The sequence below is a fragment of the Xenopus laevis genome, chromosome 4S, assembly GCF_017654675.1.
Source record: "Xenopus laevis strain J_2021 chromosome 4S, Xenopus_laevis_v10.1, whole genome shotgun sequence".
NCBI classification, from domain to species: domain Eukaryota; kingdom Metazoa; phylum Chordata; class Amphibia; order Anura; family Pipidae; genus Xenopus; species Xenopus laevis.
This window is the reverse complement of record NC_054378.1, coordinates 12756827-12777297: the sequence shown is the minus strand read 5'-3', so window position 1 is coordinate 12777297 and position 20471 is coordinate 12756827. Positions and strand designations below refer to the sequence as shown.

Genomic DNA, 20471 nt, shown 5'->3' with positions numbered 1-20471 from the left:
AAAACGTACCTGTGTATCTTTGCCAGACGGCTGGGACATATCCAAAGTAAGGTATTCCAACTCTGTGGCATGGTTAGGCTCACCACTGGAAGCACTGGATTGTTTAGACGAGGCCCCTAGTTTAAGTTCCTGTAGTAATCGCTCTCGATCATTCTGGAGGCTTGCCATAGCTTTGGAAAAGGCGTCAATCTGCTGTTGATAGCTGGTGCACTCAGAAGACAGCCTGTTTACCTCCAATACTTTGCTTGCAAAGGTGCTGCATATGGAATCCACTTTGCCTGCTAGCTGATCCAGTGTGACTGCATTTTCTGCTGCGATTAGTGCGTCATCGAGGAGCGAGTTCTTTTTCAGCAAACCGTAAATGAGGGATTTAAAGTTACTTGACTGTCTCTCAAGGTCGTCCCCCCGTAACCTCTCGACTTTTAGCTCGGAAATGTATCTCCACTGCAGAACCTTAAAGTTCTCTATCAAGGAGTCTCTGTCGTTTTGCAAAGAAGCCATGGCTTTTCCAAACGATTCATTCTGAGATTTAAGCTCCTTGTTTTCATTGCAAATTTCCCAGTAGGTTTTTAATTCTGTTGGATTTTCTGTGGGTTTGGAGTTACTTTCGCCTGGGTGTATATCATCTCCTTTCCCTTTCTCAAATACACCCTGTTGAAGACTAATCAGCTTTTCTTGCACTGTCGATCCCGACGACTCCTTTTTGGACTCAGAGACAATCTTCTCTTTGTTAATGGTGGCAATAAGATCTTCCTGGTCCTTTACTTTATCTGATAACTTCTGATTCTCAATCTTACAGTCACTGAGTTCCTGCTTCAGCAACGTGCTTGCATTCTGCACCTCGCGATGTTGCCTCTGGAGACCAGATTTTTCTTGCTCAAGGTTCTTAATATGATCCAGTTTCTGTCTCAGCAGTTCTTTTAACTGGTGGTCTTTGAGAGACAGAACCTGATTGAGATCTTCCCTGTACCTAATCAGTTGGGCGCCCAGCATAGCATTTTCAGCATTGAGATCATCTATTTGGTTGAGCGAATTCCTGAGTTCTTGCTTAAGGCGAATGTTTTCACTCACAGTGTTATTAATCACACCCTCTTTCTCAGTTAGTACAGACTCATGGTGGCCATTAATATCTTTTAATTCTGAAAAGAGCAAGTCTCTGTCAGACTGAAGAGAAGACATGGACTTTTTGAAGGCCTCAATTTCGCTGGAAATCAGTGCGTTGTCATTGATGGCTTTTTCGTACTTTGCTTGCAGGTTCTTTAATGCGCTCTCTGTTCTCCGGTATTCCTCTCTTGACCTTTCCTTCTCTTCTTGGAAGGAGTTCAGCTGCTGTTCATACTCTTCCAGGCGCTTACGATATTGCCTCTGTATTTGTTCTAAGTAGTTGGATATCTGCCCATCTTTGGATGATATAAGCATAGCTATTTCTGCATCTTTGTCGTTAAGAATCTGCTTCATGTGTTTTGAAATGCTCACCTGCTTTTCTAAACCTGCTCTCATTTTATCTCGCTCTGCCATAATCTTTTGAAAATCAATCTCTTTCTTTGCTAGTTCTGCTTGCAGGTTTCTCACTGAGTTTTCTAAATCAATGTTATTCCCCACAGACTGTTGATTTTCTGATTTGGCTACTTTTTGTGCCTCCTGAATGCGATGAGTTTCTGCAAGTTCTTGAAGCCTGTCTCCAGCGCCATCATTCCAATCTCCTATACCATTTAAGGCATACTTGTCCTTAATAAGCATATATTCTTCACTATTTGCCATATAATATGAAGCAATTTCATCACCATTATCTGCCCTCAGTAATTTCCCTCCTCTATCCACTTCACCTGATTGCTCCTCAATCAGTTCAAAGCCCTTCTCTACAAGTAGAGATCTGACACCTTGAAGCTCTGCAGTTAGTCTCGCTATTTGATCCTTTCCACTTTTCAACAAATGCTTTTTATTTGAAAGCTCCTCATTTAAGGAGCTCGTTTCTTTACATACTCGTTCCAGTTCGCCTACAGTTTTATCAAGTTGCACCTTAAGACTTTCATTCTGAGTATTGGACTCCTTTACAGATCCCTCTAGATCTAGGATCAGCTCCTGAAATCGTATGGAGTCTCGTTGCAGCTGGCTGATTTCTTGCTGCTTCTCTTTGAGGAGTTCTTGCAACTCTTTGGATTTGCTTTTGGTTCCCCTGTTGTCATCTTGGGCGCACTTTACTCTTTGCTCAAGTTTATGCAGAACCTGCAACTGGTGCTCTTCTTTTTCTCTCATGATGTTGTTCTTTTCCGACCTCAAACACTCCACCTGTTGACTCAAGAAATTTGTTTGTACTTGTAAGGATTTAAACGTTTCGGTTAACTGTTTGTTGTTTCTTACAGCATTCAGTAACTCTGCCTCTAAACACTCCTTTTCGTTCTTCACTTTGCAGAACTGCTCTTGGACACTTTTGATTTCCTCTTGTAGGATTGCCTTCTCATCTTCTAGGATTTTGACTTTTTCATCAAGGTTGACCTTGTCTAAATGCAGGATATTTAAGTTGCTTTCTAGTTTCAAGACAGCATTTGTTTGTTCTTTCAGCATAAGTTTAAGTTTCTCCTGCTCTTCTACAAGTTGATATCTTTCTGTAGAAATGTCACCCAAGCCGTCTCTGCTCTCTGCAAGCTCGATGTTCAACTCAGCAACTCTCTTAGACAGCTCTTCGTTTACAGAAAGTAATTCAGACATCTTGATCTCCATTTCATGCTTGTTTGCATCCATTTCAATTTGCAAGTTTTCCAAATAATTCTTACTAATCAGCAGGTTATTATTTTCCTCCTCAATACTTTTGCTGGATATCTTTATATGTTCACAGGTTTCTACCAATCTTTTGTTCTCTTCTGTGAGCTGATCATTTTCATTTGATAGCTCTTCAAGGCGACGTAGCACTTCGCCAGGCGCTTTTTCCAAACTAGAAATACTATCCACTTCTTGCTCTAATGTCTTGATATCTTGTTCTTTGGATTCCAGCATAGTTCTCAGGTTATCGGTTTCATCGCTATTTTCTTGAATCTGTATTACCAGATCATGATTCTCAATCTGGAAGCCATGAACTCTATGAAGTAGTTCATTCTTTTCTTGCTTGGTGATTTCTATGACCTGTCTCATTTTATCCATTTCATCACCAATGTTTTCATATGCTTGGAGAAGGGACTCATACTCATTATTTAACTCAGCATGCCTAGCTTTCCATCCAGACAGCTCAACAGTTTGGGAATCCTTAAGAGAGTTTAACTGGAAGGAGAAAGCTTCCTTTTCCTGAACTATTGTTTCCATTGTAGTCTTTAGACTGTCACAGGCTGCAGAAAGATTTTCATTGACAGATAAAAGTTTGTTTTTCTCAGTAAGTAGGCCTTCCTTCTCCCGAGAGAGTAAACATATTTCAGAACTCTTCTTTTCATGGGCTTCAGCAAGTCCATCCAGGTCTGCTCTCAGGGATTCTATGGTTTGTTTCAATAGTTTGCTCTCTTTCAAAACTTCTTTGCGAGATATTAGTGCGGCTTGCAGCTTTCTTTGTAATTGCTCTTTGGATGTTGATTCCCCGGAGCTCTTGCTTTCTTGCTGTTGCACGAGTTCTGACATTGCTTTGGAAGTCTGCAGAGCCTGCCTCTTGAGCTCTTCAATCATGGTTTCCTTTGCTGAACAACTATGACACATTTGTGGATCTGCATCAGAAACATTTTCCAGGTCACCATAGTGATTGCCGAGTGATTGCGTGCTACTCCTTTGTTTTAAGGTCTCATCTTCCTTCGAGTAGTCCTTCAACTTTAATTGCAGATCGAATATTTCAGAATTTGCCCTTTCCAGTTTATTAACATACATACTCATTTCCTCACTTATTTTATCACATGCATTCTGGAGTTCATTTGCTTCATATTCAGTCTTTGTTAATTTGTTTTGCAGTTCTACAACATCGAGGCTGGATGTCCTTATATTTTCCTGAAGTAAATTCTGCACTCTTACAAGCTCTGTACCTTTTTCCACCAAAACTTGGCTTGTCAAAAGAAGTTCATCTTTCAACTGTTCAATTTCTACTTGCTTTGTTCTTTGAGCTTCAAAATATGTATCCCTTTCTTGGCCTATCTGTTGAACAACCAGTTGGGAACTTTCAAGTTTCTGCTGGAGTAGACTAATCTCAGAGGTCAACTCACTCTTCATATCGTGGACCTCCTCTCGTTTTACCTCATGCTCAGCCAACAGCTTTTGCATTTCGTCCTTTAACATTTGGCTTTCATCTAGCAACTTGGAATTTTCAGAGCATAACTGCCCCAGCTGTGAGTCCTTTTCTTCAACATTTGATTTGAGCGCCAATATAATGTTTTCATACTGTTCTTTTTTACTTAACTCCTGTTGAATACTTTCAATTCTTTGTCTCTGTGTTTCAGCTATTTGCTCTTTGTTATTTAGCTGCTGCTGTAACATATGTAGCTGTTTTTCACTTTCTTCATTCATTTTGTACAGGGTTTCACATGTCTTTTGCAAATCAGCATGTTCTGTCTTTAGGTGTTCCAATTCTTTAGCACCATGATTCAAATCATCAAGCAACTTGGCATAGTCATCCCTGGTTGGTATTTCTGTGTCTCGCTCACTGCATAATAGAGATGCATGAACGTTATTATGGACAACTGTATTTTCCTGATGTAAAGCATCATCCTGTTTGTTTGGACTGATCGATGCTTTAGGCTCAAAAGGAGGCATGCAGTTCTTATCAAGATCAGATTTTAGTCTTTCAATATTTTTGTGGAGCTGCAAGTTTTCCTCTTCCAAAGTTTTCATCTCTTCATTCATCGATTCACGATTTTGGGAAATGTTAATTTCATTTTCCTGGACAGCTTGCTTATATTCTTCACATGCATTTTCTTTTTCAGATAGGCGGTGCTGTAACACATTAGTTTGATCCTGTATTACTTTCAAATTGGTTTCTTTTTCATTTAGATCATGAAGTAACTCATTTGTTCTTCTGTCTTTCTCCAGTGATTCTTGCATGAGATGTTCAATTTGAGATTTGAGATCTTCTTTCTGACTCTGTTCACATTCTAGTTTGGAATTTAGCTCCTCAATGGTACCCTTGATCTCTTCAATCTCAATGTCTTTATTATGTATTTCCTCTTGTTTGGTTTTCTCAATAGTTTCCATTTTTTGCATTAAATCTTTCCTAACCACCAGAGCTGCCTGCAGTTTTCTTTTCAAGTTCTCTTTTTCTTTGCTGAATTTCTCCAGTTGAAACTGCGACTGGTCTTTCTCTTTCAGCAAACCGCTCAAAGACATTTCCTTTTCAGCCATCGTCGCCTGAGAACTTTGTAACTCTGTTTTACATGCTTCCAGTTTCTCAGACAGTCCATTTATTTTTGAATGTAACTTCTGAATCTCAGCTTCCAAAACATTTTTCTCTTCGGAAGACTTAACTATTTCATTAGACATGGATTCCATGACTTGCATGATAGAAGCATCTTTGTCTTTTATTTGTTCGCTTAGTGCGGTTATCAGCTCCTTCTGTTGGCTCAGCTGTATATTGAGATTTTCAATGAGCATTTCTTTATTCTTTCCGTCTTCTAAAAGCCCCTTCATCTTATTTGTTTCCTCATCCAGTGCCCTGCAACATTTTTCAAGCTCGGCTTTTGAAGCATCTCGCTGCTCCAGAAGGGTTGCAACACACGTGTTTAGCTCTTCTCTCTCTTGTAGATGGCATTCTTGTTGGTGACATGCAACTTTAAAAGCATCTATTTCTTTCATGAGCGTTTCTTTTTCTGTCGTACTACTATCTCGCAAAGTTTGTAACTTCTCTTGCACAGCAGCTAAATCTTTCTCGAGTGCCTGGACTGATTCTGACTTTTGATCAATTTCATGATCTTTGGTCTCTAGGGTTTGCTTTAACTCTGCCACGATTGCCTTGTGTTTTAATGCTACAGAAAACATAGAACAAAGGCCTTCTAATTTGCTATTGTAACTGGAACCTTCGCCAAACGACGGACAGTCTGGGAGATTTGTGTCGGAGAGAATACCTAACTGTTCCTCTACAAAATGCATATCTTTAAGCAAAGTTTGTATTATAGTCTCTTTCATTTGGATTTCGTTTTCTAAACTGGCTTTATGGTTAGCAAGTGTATCCTTTTCCTCATTAACTTTAAGCAATGCATTTTCTGATTGTTGCTGCTGTTCAGCAAGATTATGTTCTTGAGTTTCTATATTCAGTTTCAATGCCAATATCTCTTCAGCCTGTGCATTAAACTGCTTCAGAAGGTCAGAATTTTCAGTCTTCAGTTGAAGGATGTTGGAGTATAATTGAGTTTCAGCTTCCATTACATGCAAATCAAGTTTTTCCTTGAGTTCTTTAATGACATCTGATTTTTCTGTTAACTGTATTTGCAGAGATCCCATGGAGTGCTCCTTTTCGGCCTGCAATTCTTGTAACTCTTTTTCTAACTGGGTGCTTTGTTGCGTTGCAGACTGAACCTGCAAATCATACTGTTCTTTCTGAAGGGCATGCTCACTGATGGCTTTAAGTAATTTAGAAGTTAGATGATCCACATCAGACTTAAGGTCTATAATTTGTAGGGACTGAGAGTTACATTTCTCTTCGAGTTGTTGTATAAGGAAGCTTTGCTGTTCTCTCTCTTGAGCCAGTGCATGAAGCCGAGACATGGTCTGCTCATAATCTTCGGTCATAGACTTCAGCTGTGATTCCACAGACTGCACCATTTGCTGTTTCTGAAGTATTGCTTCCTCTTTCTCTTGGAGTGTGATGGAGGCTTTCTTTAAGTTAGATGAGTATTGGTCTAATTCTTCTCTCAAAAGTCCAATTTTGTTAGAACAGGCTTCAGCAATATCCTCAGACGATTGCAATCGCTCGTCTTTTTCCTGTGCAGCGTGAAGAAGTTGAGAAATCTCTTGTTCTTTTATGGCCACTGTTTGCTCAAGTTCCAGTTTACAGTCAAGCAACGATGCATATTTGTCCTGAAAGTTCTGCATGGCAGATTCCTTTTCCACAATAGACTGTTCCAGATCGCTTAATTTGCAGGCAAGCTCCTGTATTCTGCTCTCTTTGGCCAAAAGGGAATTTTCATTTTCTTTCACTTTAAGACTGAATTCACTCAAATCCTTATTCTGATTTGTGTTGATTCCTTCCAGTTCTGAGACCTGTTGTCTTAGGTTTTCACATTGTCTTTCTTTGTCGGCCATATTGATTTTGATTTCTTCATAGTCGATTCCTGATTTTTGTATTGCTGAGTCTTTTTCAGATAAAAGTGCTTTATAATTTTCACTCTCGGTTAACAGACTGTTTATCTGCTTTTTCTGGTTGTCTAAGGTTTCCTGGGCCCCTACATACAAACCTTTCAGATTAACAAAACCATCAGCCTTTTCTTTTAGAGATTCATCCTTTTCGGTCAGAGCTATGTTTAATTCATCTACTCTTTCTCTGAGGCTTTTGTTCTTACAGTGAAGATCAGAAATGACCTTCACCTGCTCAGATAACTGAACTTTTACCAGCTGTGCTTCCTCACTTTTATCCTTGTACAACTTGAGTTCCTGTGCCATATTTGTAAGTTTAAGTTCCTCTTCTTTAATTCTGTGCTGCAGTTGCATGCGTTCAGAGACGGAACTTTGCACCTCATTCTGGAGATCCGAAATTCTTTGTAGATAATGACTTTCACCTTCCAGTTTTTTCTCTGCAAGCTGAATTAGTTCTTCCTTCTGGCGAACAAGTGTATCTTTCTCTTCAACAGTATTCAGCAATGTCTGTTTCTCTACAAGTACAGTATCAACGTGATCTTTCAAAGATGATATTGTATCTGCCTGCTGTGATAAATGCAAAGACAAAACACTGATTTCTTCCAATTTGTTGGCCAATGTATTGTTGACACCCTCAATCTCAGAATGCAGGTTTTCATTGTCAATCTTGCAATTGTCTAATTGCTTCTTTAATGTATCTGTTTCTAGCTGACTTTGCAGCAGTTGTGATTGAAGACTCTCACGTTGGGTCTCAGTGCTATTTATTAGAACCAAGATCTCCTCTTTTTCGGTTTTTAATTTATTTGCTTCAATACTAATACTGTCCAGGCTTTTGAGTAATGATGCATTTTCTTCGGTTTTGTGAACAGCCTCCTGTTGTAGTCTGTCTCGTTCCACATTCAGCTCTGTTATCTGCTGGGAAAAGCATTTATGTTCCTCTCGAAGAATGTTTTCTTCATTTTGCAGAGCTGCAAAGCTAGCTTTCCATTGTTCTATTTCTGTGTGCAGTGCTTGCTTCTCCTTCTCAAGAGAAATTGTCAGCTCTTCAACGTGCTTTTGCAGCTCAATGTTTCTTTCTTCATTTTGCTTGAGACTTTCACAGATATTATTATATTCAGCCTTCATTAATTCAAGTTCATCAACACTCTGCTGAACTCGTTTTTGAGAATCCTTTAGCTGATTTTCCTGAACGTGAATCTGACTTTGTAAATTTATGGCATTCTGCTTTTCCTCAGATAGCTGATCCTTTAAAGTAAAGCTCTCCAATGCTTTATCTTCCAGTTGCTTTGAGATGAAGGCATCTCTCTCCAAACTTTGCTCAGTGATGTGGCTGATTTTTAACTGCATTTCCTCTTTATCGGATGTCAGCTGAGAAACACATTTCTTCTCTTCCATTAAAAGGAGCTCCGTTTCAGACATTTTCCTCTGCAAGTCTTGCAGTACTTGGTTCATGGACAACAATGCAGATTCTCTGGCACTCAGTTCTTGCCGTATATGCTCTCTCTCGCTATGCAACTGTTGCTTCTGCTGCTCCAAGTCAAGAATGCTCTTTCTTAAGTCTTCTGCCAAGTTCTGATAAACTCCAAGATTTTCATTTTTCTCTGCAAGAGATGATTGAAGCTTCTTGTTTAGCTCACACACTTCATTCTTTGCTGCATCCAATGTATTCATGCTTTCTACTTTTTCCTCAAGCTGCTTCTGAAGTTGTTGTGTGCTCTCCTGAAGAACCCTCAGTTGTTCATCCCTGTCCTTAATGTCGGCTTCAAGTTTTTGCTGTAAAGATGAAGCATTTTGCTCTGAACTTTGCACCTCATTCTGGAGATCTGAAATTCTTTGTAGATAATGACTTTCACCTTCCAGTTTTTTCTCTGCAAGCTGAATTAGTTCTTCCTTCTGGCGAACAAGTGTATCTTTCTCTTCAACAGTATTCAGCAATGTCTGTTTCTCTACAAGTACAGTATCAACGTGATCTTTCAAAGATGATATTGTATCTGCCTGCTGTGATAAATGCAAAGACAAAACACTGATTTCTTCCAATTTGTTGGCCAATGTATTGTTGACACGCTCAATCTCAGAATGCAGGTTTTCATTGTCAATCTTGAAATTGTCTAATTGCTTCTTTAATGTACCTGTTTCTAGCTGACTTTGCAGCAGTTGTGATTGAAGACTCTCACGTTGGGTCTCAGTGCTATTTATTAGAACCAAGATCTCCTCTTTTTCGGTTTTTAATTTATTTGCTTCAATACTAATACTGTCCAGGCTTTTGAGTAATGATGCATTTTCTTCGGTTTTGTGAACAGCCTCCTGTTGTAGTCTGTCTCGATCCACATTCAGCTCTGTTATCTGCTGGGAAAAGCATTTATGTTCCTCTCGAAGAATGTTTTCTTCATTTTGCAGAGCTGCAAAGCTAGCTTTCCATTGTTCTATTTCTGTGTGCAGTGCTTGCTTCTCCTCCTCAAGAGAAATTGTCAGCTCTTCAACGTGCTTTTGCAGCTCAATGTTCCTTTCTTCGTTTTGCTTGAGACTTTCACAAATATTATTATATTCAGCCTTCATTAATTCAAGTTCATCAACACTCTGCTGAACTCGTTTTTGAGAATCCTTTAGCTGGTTTTCCTGAACGTGAATCTGACTTTGTAAATTGATGGCATTCTGCTTTTCCTCGGATAGCTGATCCTTTAAAGTAAAGCTCTCCAATGCTTTCTCTTCCAGTTGCTTTGAGATGAAGGCATCTCTCTCCAAACCTTGCTCAGCCATGTGGCTGATTTTTAACTGCATTTCCTCTTTATCGGATGTCAACTGAGAAACACATTTCTTCTCTTCCATTAAGAGGAGCTCCGTTTCAGACATTTTCCTCTGCAAGTCTTGCAGTACTTGGTTCATGGACAACAATGCAGATTCTCTGGCACTCAGTTCTTGCCGTATATGCTCTCTCTCGCTATGCAACTGTTGCTTCTGCTGCTCCAAGTCAAGAATGCTCTTTCTTAAGTCTTCTGCCAAGTTCTGATAAACTCCAAGATTTTCATTTTTCTCTGCAAGAGATGATTGAAGCTTCTTGTTTAGCTCACACACTTCATTCTTTGCTGCATCCAATGTATTCATGCTTTCTACTTTTTCCTCAAGCTGCTTCTGAAGTTGTTGTGTGCTCTCCTGAAGAACCCTCAGTTGTTCATCCCTGTCCTTAATGTCGGCTTCAAGTTTTTGCTGTAAAGATGAAGCATTTTGCTCTGAACTTTGTACCTCATTCTGGAGATCCGAAATTCTTTGTAGATAATGACTTTCACCTTCCAGTTTTTTCTCTGCAAGCTGAATTAGTTCTTCCTTCTGGCAAACAAGTGCATCTTTCTCATTAACAGTATTCAGCAATGTCTGATTCTCTACAAGTACAGTATCAACGTGGTCTTTCAAAGATGATATTGTATCTGCCTGCTGTGATAAATGCAAAGTCAAAACACTGATTTCTTCCAATTTGTTGGCTAATGTATTGTTGACACGCTCAATCTCAGAATGCAGGTTTTCATTGTCTATCTTGAAATTGTCTAATTGCTTCTTTAATGTACCTGTTTCTAGCTGACTTTGCAGCAGTTGTGATTGAAGACTGTCACGTTGGGTCTCAGTGCTGTTTATTAGAACCAAGATCTCCTCTTTTTCGGTTTTTAATTTATTTGCTTCAATACTAATACTGTCCAGGCTTTTGAGTAATGATGCATTTTCTTCAGTTTTGTGCACAGCCTCCTGTTGCAGTCTGTCTCGATCCACATTCAGCTTCAAAAGTTCGGCATTTAGCTCTGTTATCTGCTGGGAAAAGCATTTGTGTTCCTCTTGAAGAATGTTTTCTTCATTTTGCAGAGCTGCAAAGCTAGCTTTCCATTGTTCTATTTCTGTGTGCAGTACTTGCTTCTCCTTCTCAAGAGAAATTGTCAGCTCTTCAACGTGCTTTTGGAGCTCAATGTTTCTTTCTTCATTTTGCTTGAGACTTTCACAGATATTATTATATTCAGCCTTCATTAATTCAAGTTCATCAACACTCTGCTGAACTTGTTTTTGAGAATCCTTTAGCTGATTTTCCTGAACGTGAATCTGACTTTGTAAATTCATGGCATTCTGCTTTTCCTCAGATAGCTGATCCTTTAAAGTAAAGCTCTCCAATGCTTTATCTTCCAGTTGCTTTGAGATGAAGGCATCTCTCTCCAAACTTTGCTCAGTCATGTGGCTGATTTTTAATTGCAGTTCCTCTTTATCGGATGTCAGCTGAGAAACACATTTCTTCTCTTCCATTAAGAGGAGCTCCGTTTCAGACATTTTCCTCTGCAAGTCTTGCAGTACTTGGTTCGTGGACAACAATGCAGATTCTCTGGCACTCAGTTCTTGCCGTATATGCTCTCTCTCACTATGCAACTGTTGCTTCTGCTGCTCCAAGTCAAGAATGCTCTTTCTTAAGTCTTCTGCCAAGGTCTGATAAACTCCCAGATTTTTATTTTTCTCTGCAAGAGATGATTCAAGCTTCTTGTTTAGCTCACACACTTCATTCTTTGCTGCATCCAATGTATTCATGCTTTCTACTTTTTCCTCAAGCTGCTTCTGAAGTTGTTGTGTGCTCTCCTGAAGAACCCTCAGCTGTTCATCCCTGTCTTTAATGTCGGCTTCAAGTTTTTGCTGTAAAGATGAAGCATTTTGCTCTGTGACTCGCAGTTCAGCAGTCAGATGATCACAACTCTGCTTTTGCTTGGTGGATTCTTCTAGTAAATGTTCATTCTCGCTGTTCAGCTGCTGTTTCTGCTCTTCCAAGTCAAAAATGTGTTTTCTACATTCCTCAGTTATGTTTAGATGGACTGATAGATTTTTGTCCTTTTCGGCAAGAGCTACTTCAAGTATTTTGTGCTGTTGGTCAAGTTCATCCTTAGCAGCGTTTAAATTATGAATATTTACTAATTCTTCATCAAGCTGCTTCTGAAGTTCTTGCACGCGCTCTTCAAAAACCCTCAGCGTTTCATCCCTGTCATTAATGTCCATTTCCAGCTTTTTCTGCAGACACAAAGCATTTTCCTCTTTGATGTTCAGTTCCTTTTTCAGATCATCGTAAAATTGCTTTTGCTCGGAGAGTTCTTTTCCTAAATGTTCTTTCTCACTGTGCAGTTGTTGGTTCTGCTGTTCCAAGTCAAGAATGCTTTTTCTACATTCTTCTGTAGCAGTTAGATGGACCACCAGATTTTTGTCTCTTTCAGCAAGTGCTATTTCAAGCATCTTGTTTTGTTCGACAAGTTCATTCTTGGCTGCATCCGATTTATTGATGTTATCTAGTTTTTCAGTGAGTTGCACCTGAAGTTCCTGTGTGCGCTCTTGAAGACCCCTCAGCATCTCCTCCCTGTCCTTAATGTCTGCTAAAAGCTTTTGCTGTAAAGATGAAGCATCCTCCTCTTTGATATGTAGCTCCTTTTTCAGATGGTCACAAAATTGCTTTTGCTCAGCGACTTCAGTCAATAGTTTTTCGACCTCCTCATTTTTTTTGGATATCCCGGAAACTAAGTTGTTATATTGCTCTTTTGCCACCTTCAACTCATTTTCAAAACTCTGCTCTTTGCTGCTCTTTTCCGCCAGCAACCCTGCAATCTTTTCTCTCTCCGAAACATCGCTTTCTAATTGCGATTTTAGGCTTTTGATTTCCTTTCTGTATTTTGTTTCTGTTTCATCAAGTTGAGCAACAGATGCATTAATTTGCTGTTTAAGAGATGTAATTTGTGTTGAGCACTCCATGACATGATTATTGTGTGTAACGGAGTGCGCCTGAATCTCTGAACGAAGGTTCTTAATTGTGATGCCGTTCTCATTGATTTGTCTAATTAGTTCTTCTGCTTCCTTAGCTTTTGTCTCGCTCAGGATTTTTGCTTTATTTAATTCCATATCCATCTCACTAAGCTGATCTGTAAGGGAAGAAATCTTGTCACTTGTTTCCTGTGTATCTGCTGTCTGTGCCTCTCTCAAAAGGTGACTTTCCCGCTCTGCTTTCACAAGGGCATTGGACAGCTCTCTCATCTGTTCGTTTTTAAAGTCAATTTGGTCTTTCAAAATGACCACTTGCTCACTGTATTCAGTCAAACTGGAGGAAATGGATGCTAGTTCCTTATCTTTTTCCTGCAAAACTTCTCTTAGGACGTCCATTTCTCTCTCACTCCTTTGCAGGTCATAAATAAGTTGGGAGCGCTCTTCCAGGTGACTTGTATTTAGTCTATCCAGCTCTTCATTTGTCTGCTCAAGATCCAGCTGCGTCTTTTCCAAGGCAGCATCTTGTTTTAACAACTGTAAAGGGATGAGATATGTTTAGGAAAAGCACATGGCACATCCCAACAAACAAATTTTATGGGGGACAGGCCAAATAAATAGTAAAATTATGTTAATATCATTAAAGGGGTGGTTCACCTGTACGTTAACTTTTAGTATGTTATAGAATGGCTAATTCTAAGCAATTTTTCAACTGGTCTTCATTTTTTCTTTCCAGTTTTCAAATGGGGGTCACTGACCCCATCTAAAAAACAAATGCTCTGTAAGACTACCCATTTATTGTTATTGCTACTTTTTATTACTCATCTTTCTGTTCAGGGCCTCTCCTAATTATATCCCAGTCTTATTTAAATCAATGCATGGTTGCTATGGTAATTTGGAGATTGCTCCAAACCAGATTGCTGAAACTGCAAACTGGAGAGCTGCTGAATAAAAAGCTAAATAACTCAAAAACCACAAATAATCAAAAATGAAAGCAAAATGCAAATTATCTCAGAATATCCCTCTTCATCATACTAAAAGTTGATTTGAAGGTGAACAACTCCTTTAACTATCATCATGCTCAGGCACCCCTTAGCAAAAACATAATTATTTTAAGTATCTACTACTTCAAGCACAGCTTCAGTGTCTAGGATAGCGCCTGAACTCAATCTAGGATAGATTCTGAACTCATATTTTTCGTCTGTCTACACAAATGAGGAACCAGTTAATGACGGCCTCCTTCTTAATAGTCCCAATTCTAGTAAATTCAAAATTCAAAAGAGACTAGAACATGTTAAGGTTAACAAAGGTCCGGGGCCAGATGGTATTCATCCCAAGGTGCTTAGCTCTGTGATTGCCAAACCTCTTTACTTAATTTTTCAGGATTCATTGAGAGAAGAGCAAAGTTAAATTTTCCCAAAAGTTCCCCTAAATGGCCTTCAAACATTATCCCCTTTGCAAGAATCACAGCCTTACCCTTTCTTTTAAGGCTGCCGCCTTCTCAGTTAATTCATTGTTCGACAATTTCAGAGCTTGACTTTCAGCTTCTAAATCAGCTAGCTTCTTCCTGGTCTCTTCAAACTGGGGGAATAGAGGATCATTAAAATGCATATCCTATACAGGTAAATTGTTGACATCTGACACACACACACACCACCCCCAATACATAGTGACTGTGTATGGAATTTTACAATAGTCCCACTGCCATTTGACAGGCCAGGTCTGTTCAACCCTAAAGAAGGTCAATGGTGGTGATCAGATGATACAGAGACACACTTAAAAAACATTTAATATAACCTATGATATATAGGACAACCAGCCCATGACATATCTGTTCAGTACGATTACCTATCAAATACACCATTTCTAAATTACTAGTGAATCCCATTGCCCAGTTTGTCTCTTTAATTTCAACCCAGAAAAAGGAGTATGGGCTTGAAGTTGAAGAAGGCCCCATATTGTTTGGCTGAAAACTGGGCAAGGATTAAAGGGATTTATAATTACGGTTTACCTTCACGTTCAAAATCCATAACTTGTCAGTAACCAACGTACCTGAAGTTCGCTCTGATCCAACTTCTCAGCAAGTGCTTTGTTTAAATCCTCTCTTTCTTTCAAGTTCTTTTTTAACATTGCCAGCTCCTCCAGTTTGCCTGCTGCTTCCACAATGACCTGCTCCTTTTCCACTATAACATTTTCAAGGAACGCGTTTCGGTCTGTGAAACTGACATTGATTGAAGCCTATTAGATTTGGCATTGGCAAAACAGATTTTGGTTACTACTCTAAATTAGCCCTGATATCTAGAGCAATTGGGTGTGTAGCTAAAGGGGTTGTAATATCCGAGAAGAAACGGGAGCCCAATAATACATGTAATTTAACCTTTTCCCAACGACAAGACCAGATCACTATGACATTACAGGGGATGGAGCACATACACATGGGTATGTGTATCCATAAACAGCTTTTTGGCTAATGAAAATGTAAAGCAACTTTCCAATATATGTTTATAACTAATGTTCAATAGCTTTTAAGTTGCAAATACAATTACAACGGAAATCGGTATCTGCAGTCTTCAAGGATGAGCTTTCCCTTTAATATTAGCGAGGGTCTAGAGAAGGGCAACTAAGCTGGTAAAAGGTATGGAAAATCTAAGCCACGAGGAAAGACTGGCCAAATTGGGGATGTTCACGCTGGAGAAGGGGATCATATAATAATCTCTCTAATGATTTATTTACCAGTAGGTCTTTCCAGCTGACACAAGGTCACCCATTCCGATTAGAAGAAAAGAGGTTTCGCCTAAATATTGGGAAGGGGTTTGTTACAGTGAGAGCTGTGAAGATGTGGAATTGTCTCCCTGAATCAGTGGTACAGGCTGATACATTAGATGGGTATAAGAAGGGGTTGGATGGTGTTTAGCAAGGGAGGGAATACAGGGCTATGGGAGATAGCTCATAGTACAAGGGATTGGTCCCATTGCCATCTTGAAGTCAGGAAGGAATTTTTTCCCCCTCTAAGGCAAATGCGGAGAGGCTTCAAATGGGGTTTTTCGCCTTCCTCTGGATCAACTGGCAGTTAGGCAGGTTATATATAGACTTACAAGGTTAAACTTGATGGACGTCTGTCTTTTTTTCAATCTAACTTATTATGTTACTATGTAATATACAAATTCAAATGTTTCCATATCAATGAGACGTCCAAGAATATAGATACCCCTTCAGCTGTTCGCTTAGCGTGGATGAAATGTTGTATTGCTTTTCGGTCTCCAGGTTCTGCTGTTGATGTAGCTGTCCAAGCTGGGCCTGCAAATGTTCATTTTCACTCTAAAACAAAAGAGTAAGCGTTAATCCTCAATCAATAAGTTCTCTGGTTTTCAGCTGACGATGTTATGTAAATCTGACTCTGACGTGATGATCGTGTGACAACATTTACAGAAATTTAGGCATTGAAATAGAATCCTGAGCCTCACCTTATGTGTAATCCCATCACCCTATCTAAGGGGTAGTTCACCTTCAAATTCACTCTTTAGTATACAGTGATATTCTGAGACAATTTGCAATTGGTCCTTTTATTTTTTAAATATTTATCTTTTTGTTCAGAAGCCCTCGGGTTTGTAGCTATGTGGTTGCTATTCAATTTACCCTAGCAACCAGGCAATGAATAAGAGGCAGACGGGTGAATAGGAGAAGCCTGAACAGAATAAAAAGTCACAATAACCGTAAAATTGTAGCCTCACCAAGCAATAGATTTGAGCTGCCAGTAGGTGACATTTTAAAGCTGGAAAGAGTCAGAAAGGAGGAGACTACAAAAAAATAAAGACCAACTGAAAATCAGCTGAGAACAGGACATTCTATAGCGTAATTTAAAGGTGAACTCTCTCTTTAAATGAAAGACCACAAGACCTGTGCATAACTAGGGTATGGCAACATACAGTCAATAACGTTCAACTTACGCCGTTCAGTATTTTTATTGCAAATCCAAACAATTTCCTTTATATATTATGTCATGTTAAATGCGTTTATGTGTATGGGGGTGTTTTCTCGGTGAATCTGTGCAATACCCACTATGGAGGAACTTCAAATTCCAGAATCCATTACACCAACATGGAACTAGGGGAGGGAGGGGTTGACTGACTGTCAACTAAATTCTGGCAGATAGTGTTCATGCACCTCTTTTTTAGATCAGCCCAACTGAATGAACTCATGTCAAAAAGGAGTTACCTTCCCCTTTAAACTGCACATGCAATTCCATAAGCCTTTAGTAAACACTCTTTTCAGAAATATTGAGTGTTCCTAACTGTTGGACTGTCTGCCAGCTCCTTTCCAGCTGCTGTTGAAATACTACTCCCCGTATCCCGACGGACCACCAAAGTGAGAGAATAGTAGTTCAACAAAAGAGCTGGGTCTGTAAGTCTCGACCCACAGTGTTAATACACACCACAACCATACATTAAGAGGGCAAAAAGTCACCCAACAAAGTTACAACCATACATAGGAGTGAGTAGGACACTCGGTGTTACTATCCCATCACAACAAGCACACGGATTTAGGAAAGGCCAGAACAAACCTGACTTATGGGCAGAGCATCTTCTTCTACATCAAATGTTACCTGTGTTAAAAGGCTTGGTTACAAAACCCCAAAAAAAACCCCAGAATATATGGGCCCTTTTCTCAGAGAAGCAGTAATTTATGTTATAATAAGCTATTATTATTAGAGGTATGAGAAGCTATACAAATATAATAAATATAAATATATATATATATATATATATATATATATATATATATATATATATATATATATATATATATATATATATATATATATATATATATATATATATATAATGCAGGAGGGGTAACGGCAGTCTGTATTCTGTGCATCTCTGGGAACTGGCAGACCCTAAAATTAAACATGCTCCATAGTTCACTACTGCACAGTATATGCTTTTATATATAGTAACACTGACCATCAGAAACGCTGCTGCCAGGATTATACAAGCTGGGAAAGTTAAAGGGGTAGTTCACCTTTAGTATGTTATAGAAAAATGTATTTTCCCCCCTTGACTCCAGTTGCAGTCTACTTTTATTGCCATAGATAGAACATCATTGTGGATTTAAGGTTGTTATTTGGGCAACAGAGATAAACTTTCATGTTCAAGTGGAGGATATAGGAAATAAATAGCTTTACCAGACGAATATAGAGGAAAGGAAATACAGGTATGGGACCTGTTATCCAGAATGCTCGGGACCTGGGGTTTTCTGGATAACAGATCTTTCCATAATTTGGATCTTCATGCCTTAAGTCTACTAGAAAATCATGTAAACATTAAATAAACCCAATAGGCTGGCCTTGCTTCCAATAAGGATTAATTATATCTTAGTTTGGATTAAAGTACAAGCTGCTGTTTTATTATTACAGAGAAAAAGGAAGTGTTTTTTAAAAATTTGGATTATTTGATTGTAATGGAGTCTATGGGAGATGGCCTTTCCATAATTCGGAGCTTTCTGGATAAGTGGTTTCCGGATAACGTATCCCATACCTGTAGTAGGAGTTAGTAACTACTCACTGCCCTCGTTATTGTCACGAGAGCAGCGATTCCAAAAATGTGGGGGCCTGGAACGGAAACGGGGCCTGGCCTACAGGCTAGGTACAATGATATCCAGTGATAGAACCGGGTAATGTAAAAAAAAATGCACCTTTTTTGCTAAAAGTTCAGTGACCAATAGCTACCGATCAACAGAGAGAAGTCGCTGATCATCCACCTGATTTGTTGCTATGGGACACTTGGTCAAACTTTGCACCTTTGTTTGAACATAATAGAAGAAGTCAAGCATGAAGATTGATTACACTGAGATTTGGGGTCCGACATATTTTGGCCCGAGTTCTGATGCACCAAATCCAGGATTCGGTTCGGGATTCTGCCTTTTTCAGCAGTATTTGGATTCGGCCGAACAGAATCTGAACCCTAATTTGCATATGCAAATTAGGGATGGGAGGGAAATAACATGACTTTTTGTCCTAAAATAAGGAAATAAAAAGATTTTCCCCTTCCCACCCCCAATTTGCATATGCACATTAGGATTCAGATTCGGTTCGGTATTCGGCAAATCTTTCGTGAACGATTCGGGGGTCGGCTGAATCCAAAATAGTGGATTCGGGGGAATCATTAGTTCTGATAAAACAAAGTTTTCATATATCTGTAATCTACTTATCCGGTAAGGCAATCCCTGAACAAATGTTTGGGAAACCAATGCACTGCTGAGTTAGGGCTCCAAAGTTCTAAGGAGTGTAGCAATGTCTAGGTCTGGCTGAACTTTGAGTGTGTGCATGGATTTCTAACAGTTACTAACTACAGATTTCCCTTTATTGCGATGAACAACCACATTGGGTACATGATACCAACTCATGGGCCTGTTCAGACCAACCCTGCCTGCAGCCTGTGTTCTTGGGTTAGAGTCCTGCATCGGGTGCGGGAATACCCGCAAATTGGTTGGGTTTCGGGAAAAAAGTCACCGATTCCATGGACGTACAGGCAGTCCGCAGTAAACTCAGCTGGTTACCCAACAAAGGTGCGGGCTTGGTCCCTCCCACCCACCCATGTGGTTCTTCCAGTTTTTAAAAATTTTTGGTAAGATTCCGCACCAGAGTGACGTCACTTCCGGGCAAATGTGATGTCACGCCTGGTTTCGGGTGTCATTCAGGGTTGGAAGGTTGGTTGGCCTTTTGCGGGTCGGGTAGCAGGAACATGCGGGTCAAATTTCGGTTTGCGGGTTGGGTACGGGTTTCAAAAAAATGGACCCGTGCAGGACTCTATCTTGGGTAATACATAAGCGCGTATTGCAGCAAGGTAGCAACATACCTGCAAAGACTCAATTCTTAGCTGAAGTTGTAATCTGTCTTCCAGCTCCTGGCAACGCTCTTCCAAGGTCATAATTTGCTCTTGCAGTTGGTTCCTCTCCAGTTCAAGCTCTTCCACCACCGTGCGTAATCCTACAAAGAACACGGCCACACGGCAACGCAATTAAAGCTTACTTGTATAAAAAACACCAAAACATCCTGCAGTATATGCATTATACCTTTACCAAGAAAATAATCCTTAGTGGAGGGACAGATTCTAAAGAGTTAATAATAATAATAATAATGTTAAAACGGATGTATTTTGAGTGTATTCAGAAAGGAAAGATTTGAGAAAGGTTTCTAATTTTTTTTTCCTAAGCAGAAGAACATCAGAGCAGCCTCTTTCTTTCTCCTGACAACTTCCTTGACTACTTGGTGGTCAGAATGGTCAGAAACTGACCAGCAGGTGGAGCTGTTGTAACAAAATTCATTCATAATATAAGTACATGTATCCCTTAATATCCTGGAATTAAAAATATATAAATAATGAATGTACATTGCAAAAGTAAAGGTGGTTCGCCTTTAAGTTAAATTTTAGTATGCTATAGAATGGCTCATTCTAAGC

General features: G+C 39.4%; 1 protein-coding gene across 7 annotated transcripts in view; it reads right to left on the bottom strand.

The window, feature by feature from the left end:
* XB1001290.S (provisional ortholog of golgin B1 S homeolog) overlaps positions 1-20471 on the bottom strand; it is a 70533-nt gene that overhangs the window by 11011 nt on the left and 39051 nt on the right. For 5 of the 7 annotated variants that reach the window (XM_041561933.1, XM_041561934.1, XM_041561937.1 and 2 more), the window contains 6 exons: positions 19869-19999; positions 17573-17614; positions 16220-16329; positions 15064-15232; positions 14488-14592; positions 10-13548 (listed from right to left, as the gene is read on the bottom strand). In XM_041561933.1, coding sequence (XP_041417867.1) covers positions 10-13548; positions 14488-14592; positions 15064-15232; positions 16220-16329; positions 17573-17614; positions 19869-19999 — 14096 coding nt within the window. The remainder of the gene's footprint in view (positions 1-9; positions 13549-14487; positions 14593-15063; positions 15233-16219; positions 16330-17572; positions 17615-19868; positions 20000-20471) is intronic. The other 2 variants (XM_041561940.1, XM_041561935.1) reach the window with 2 other exon arrangements.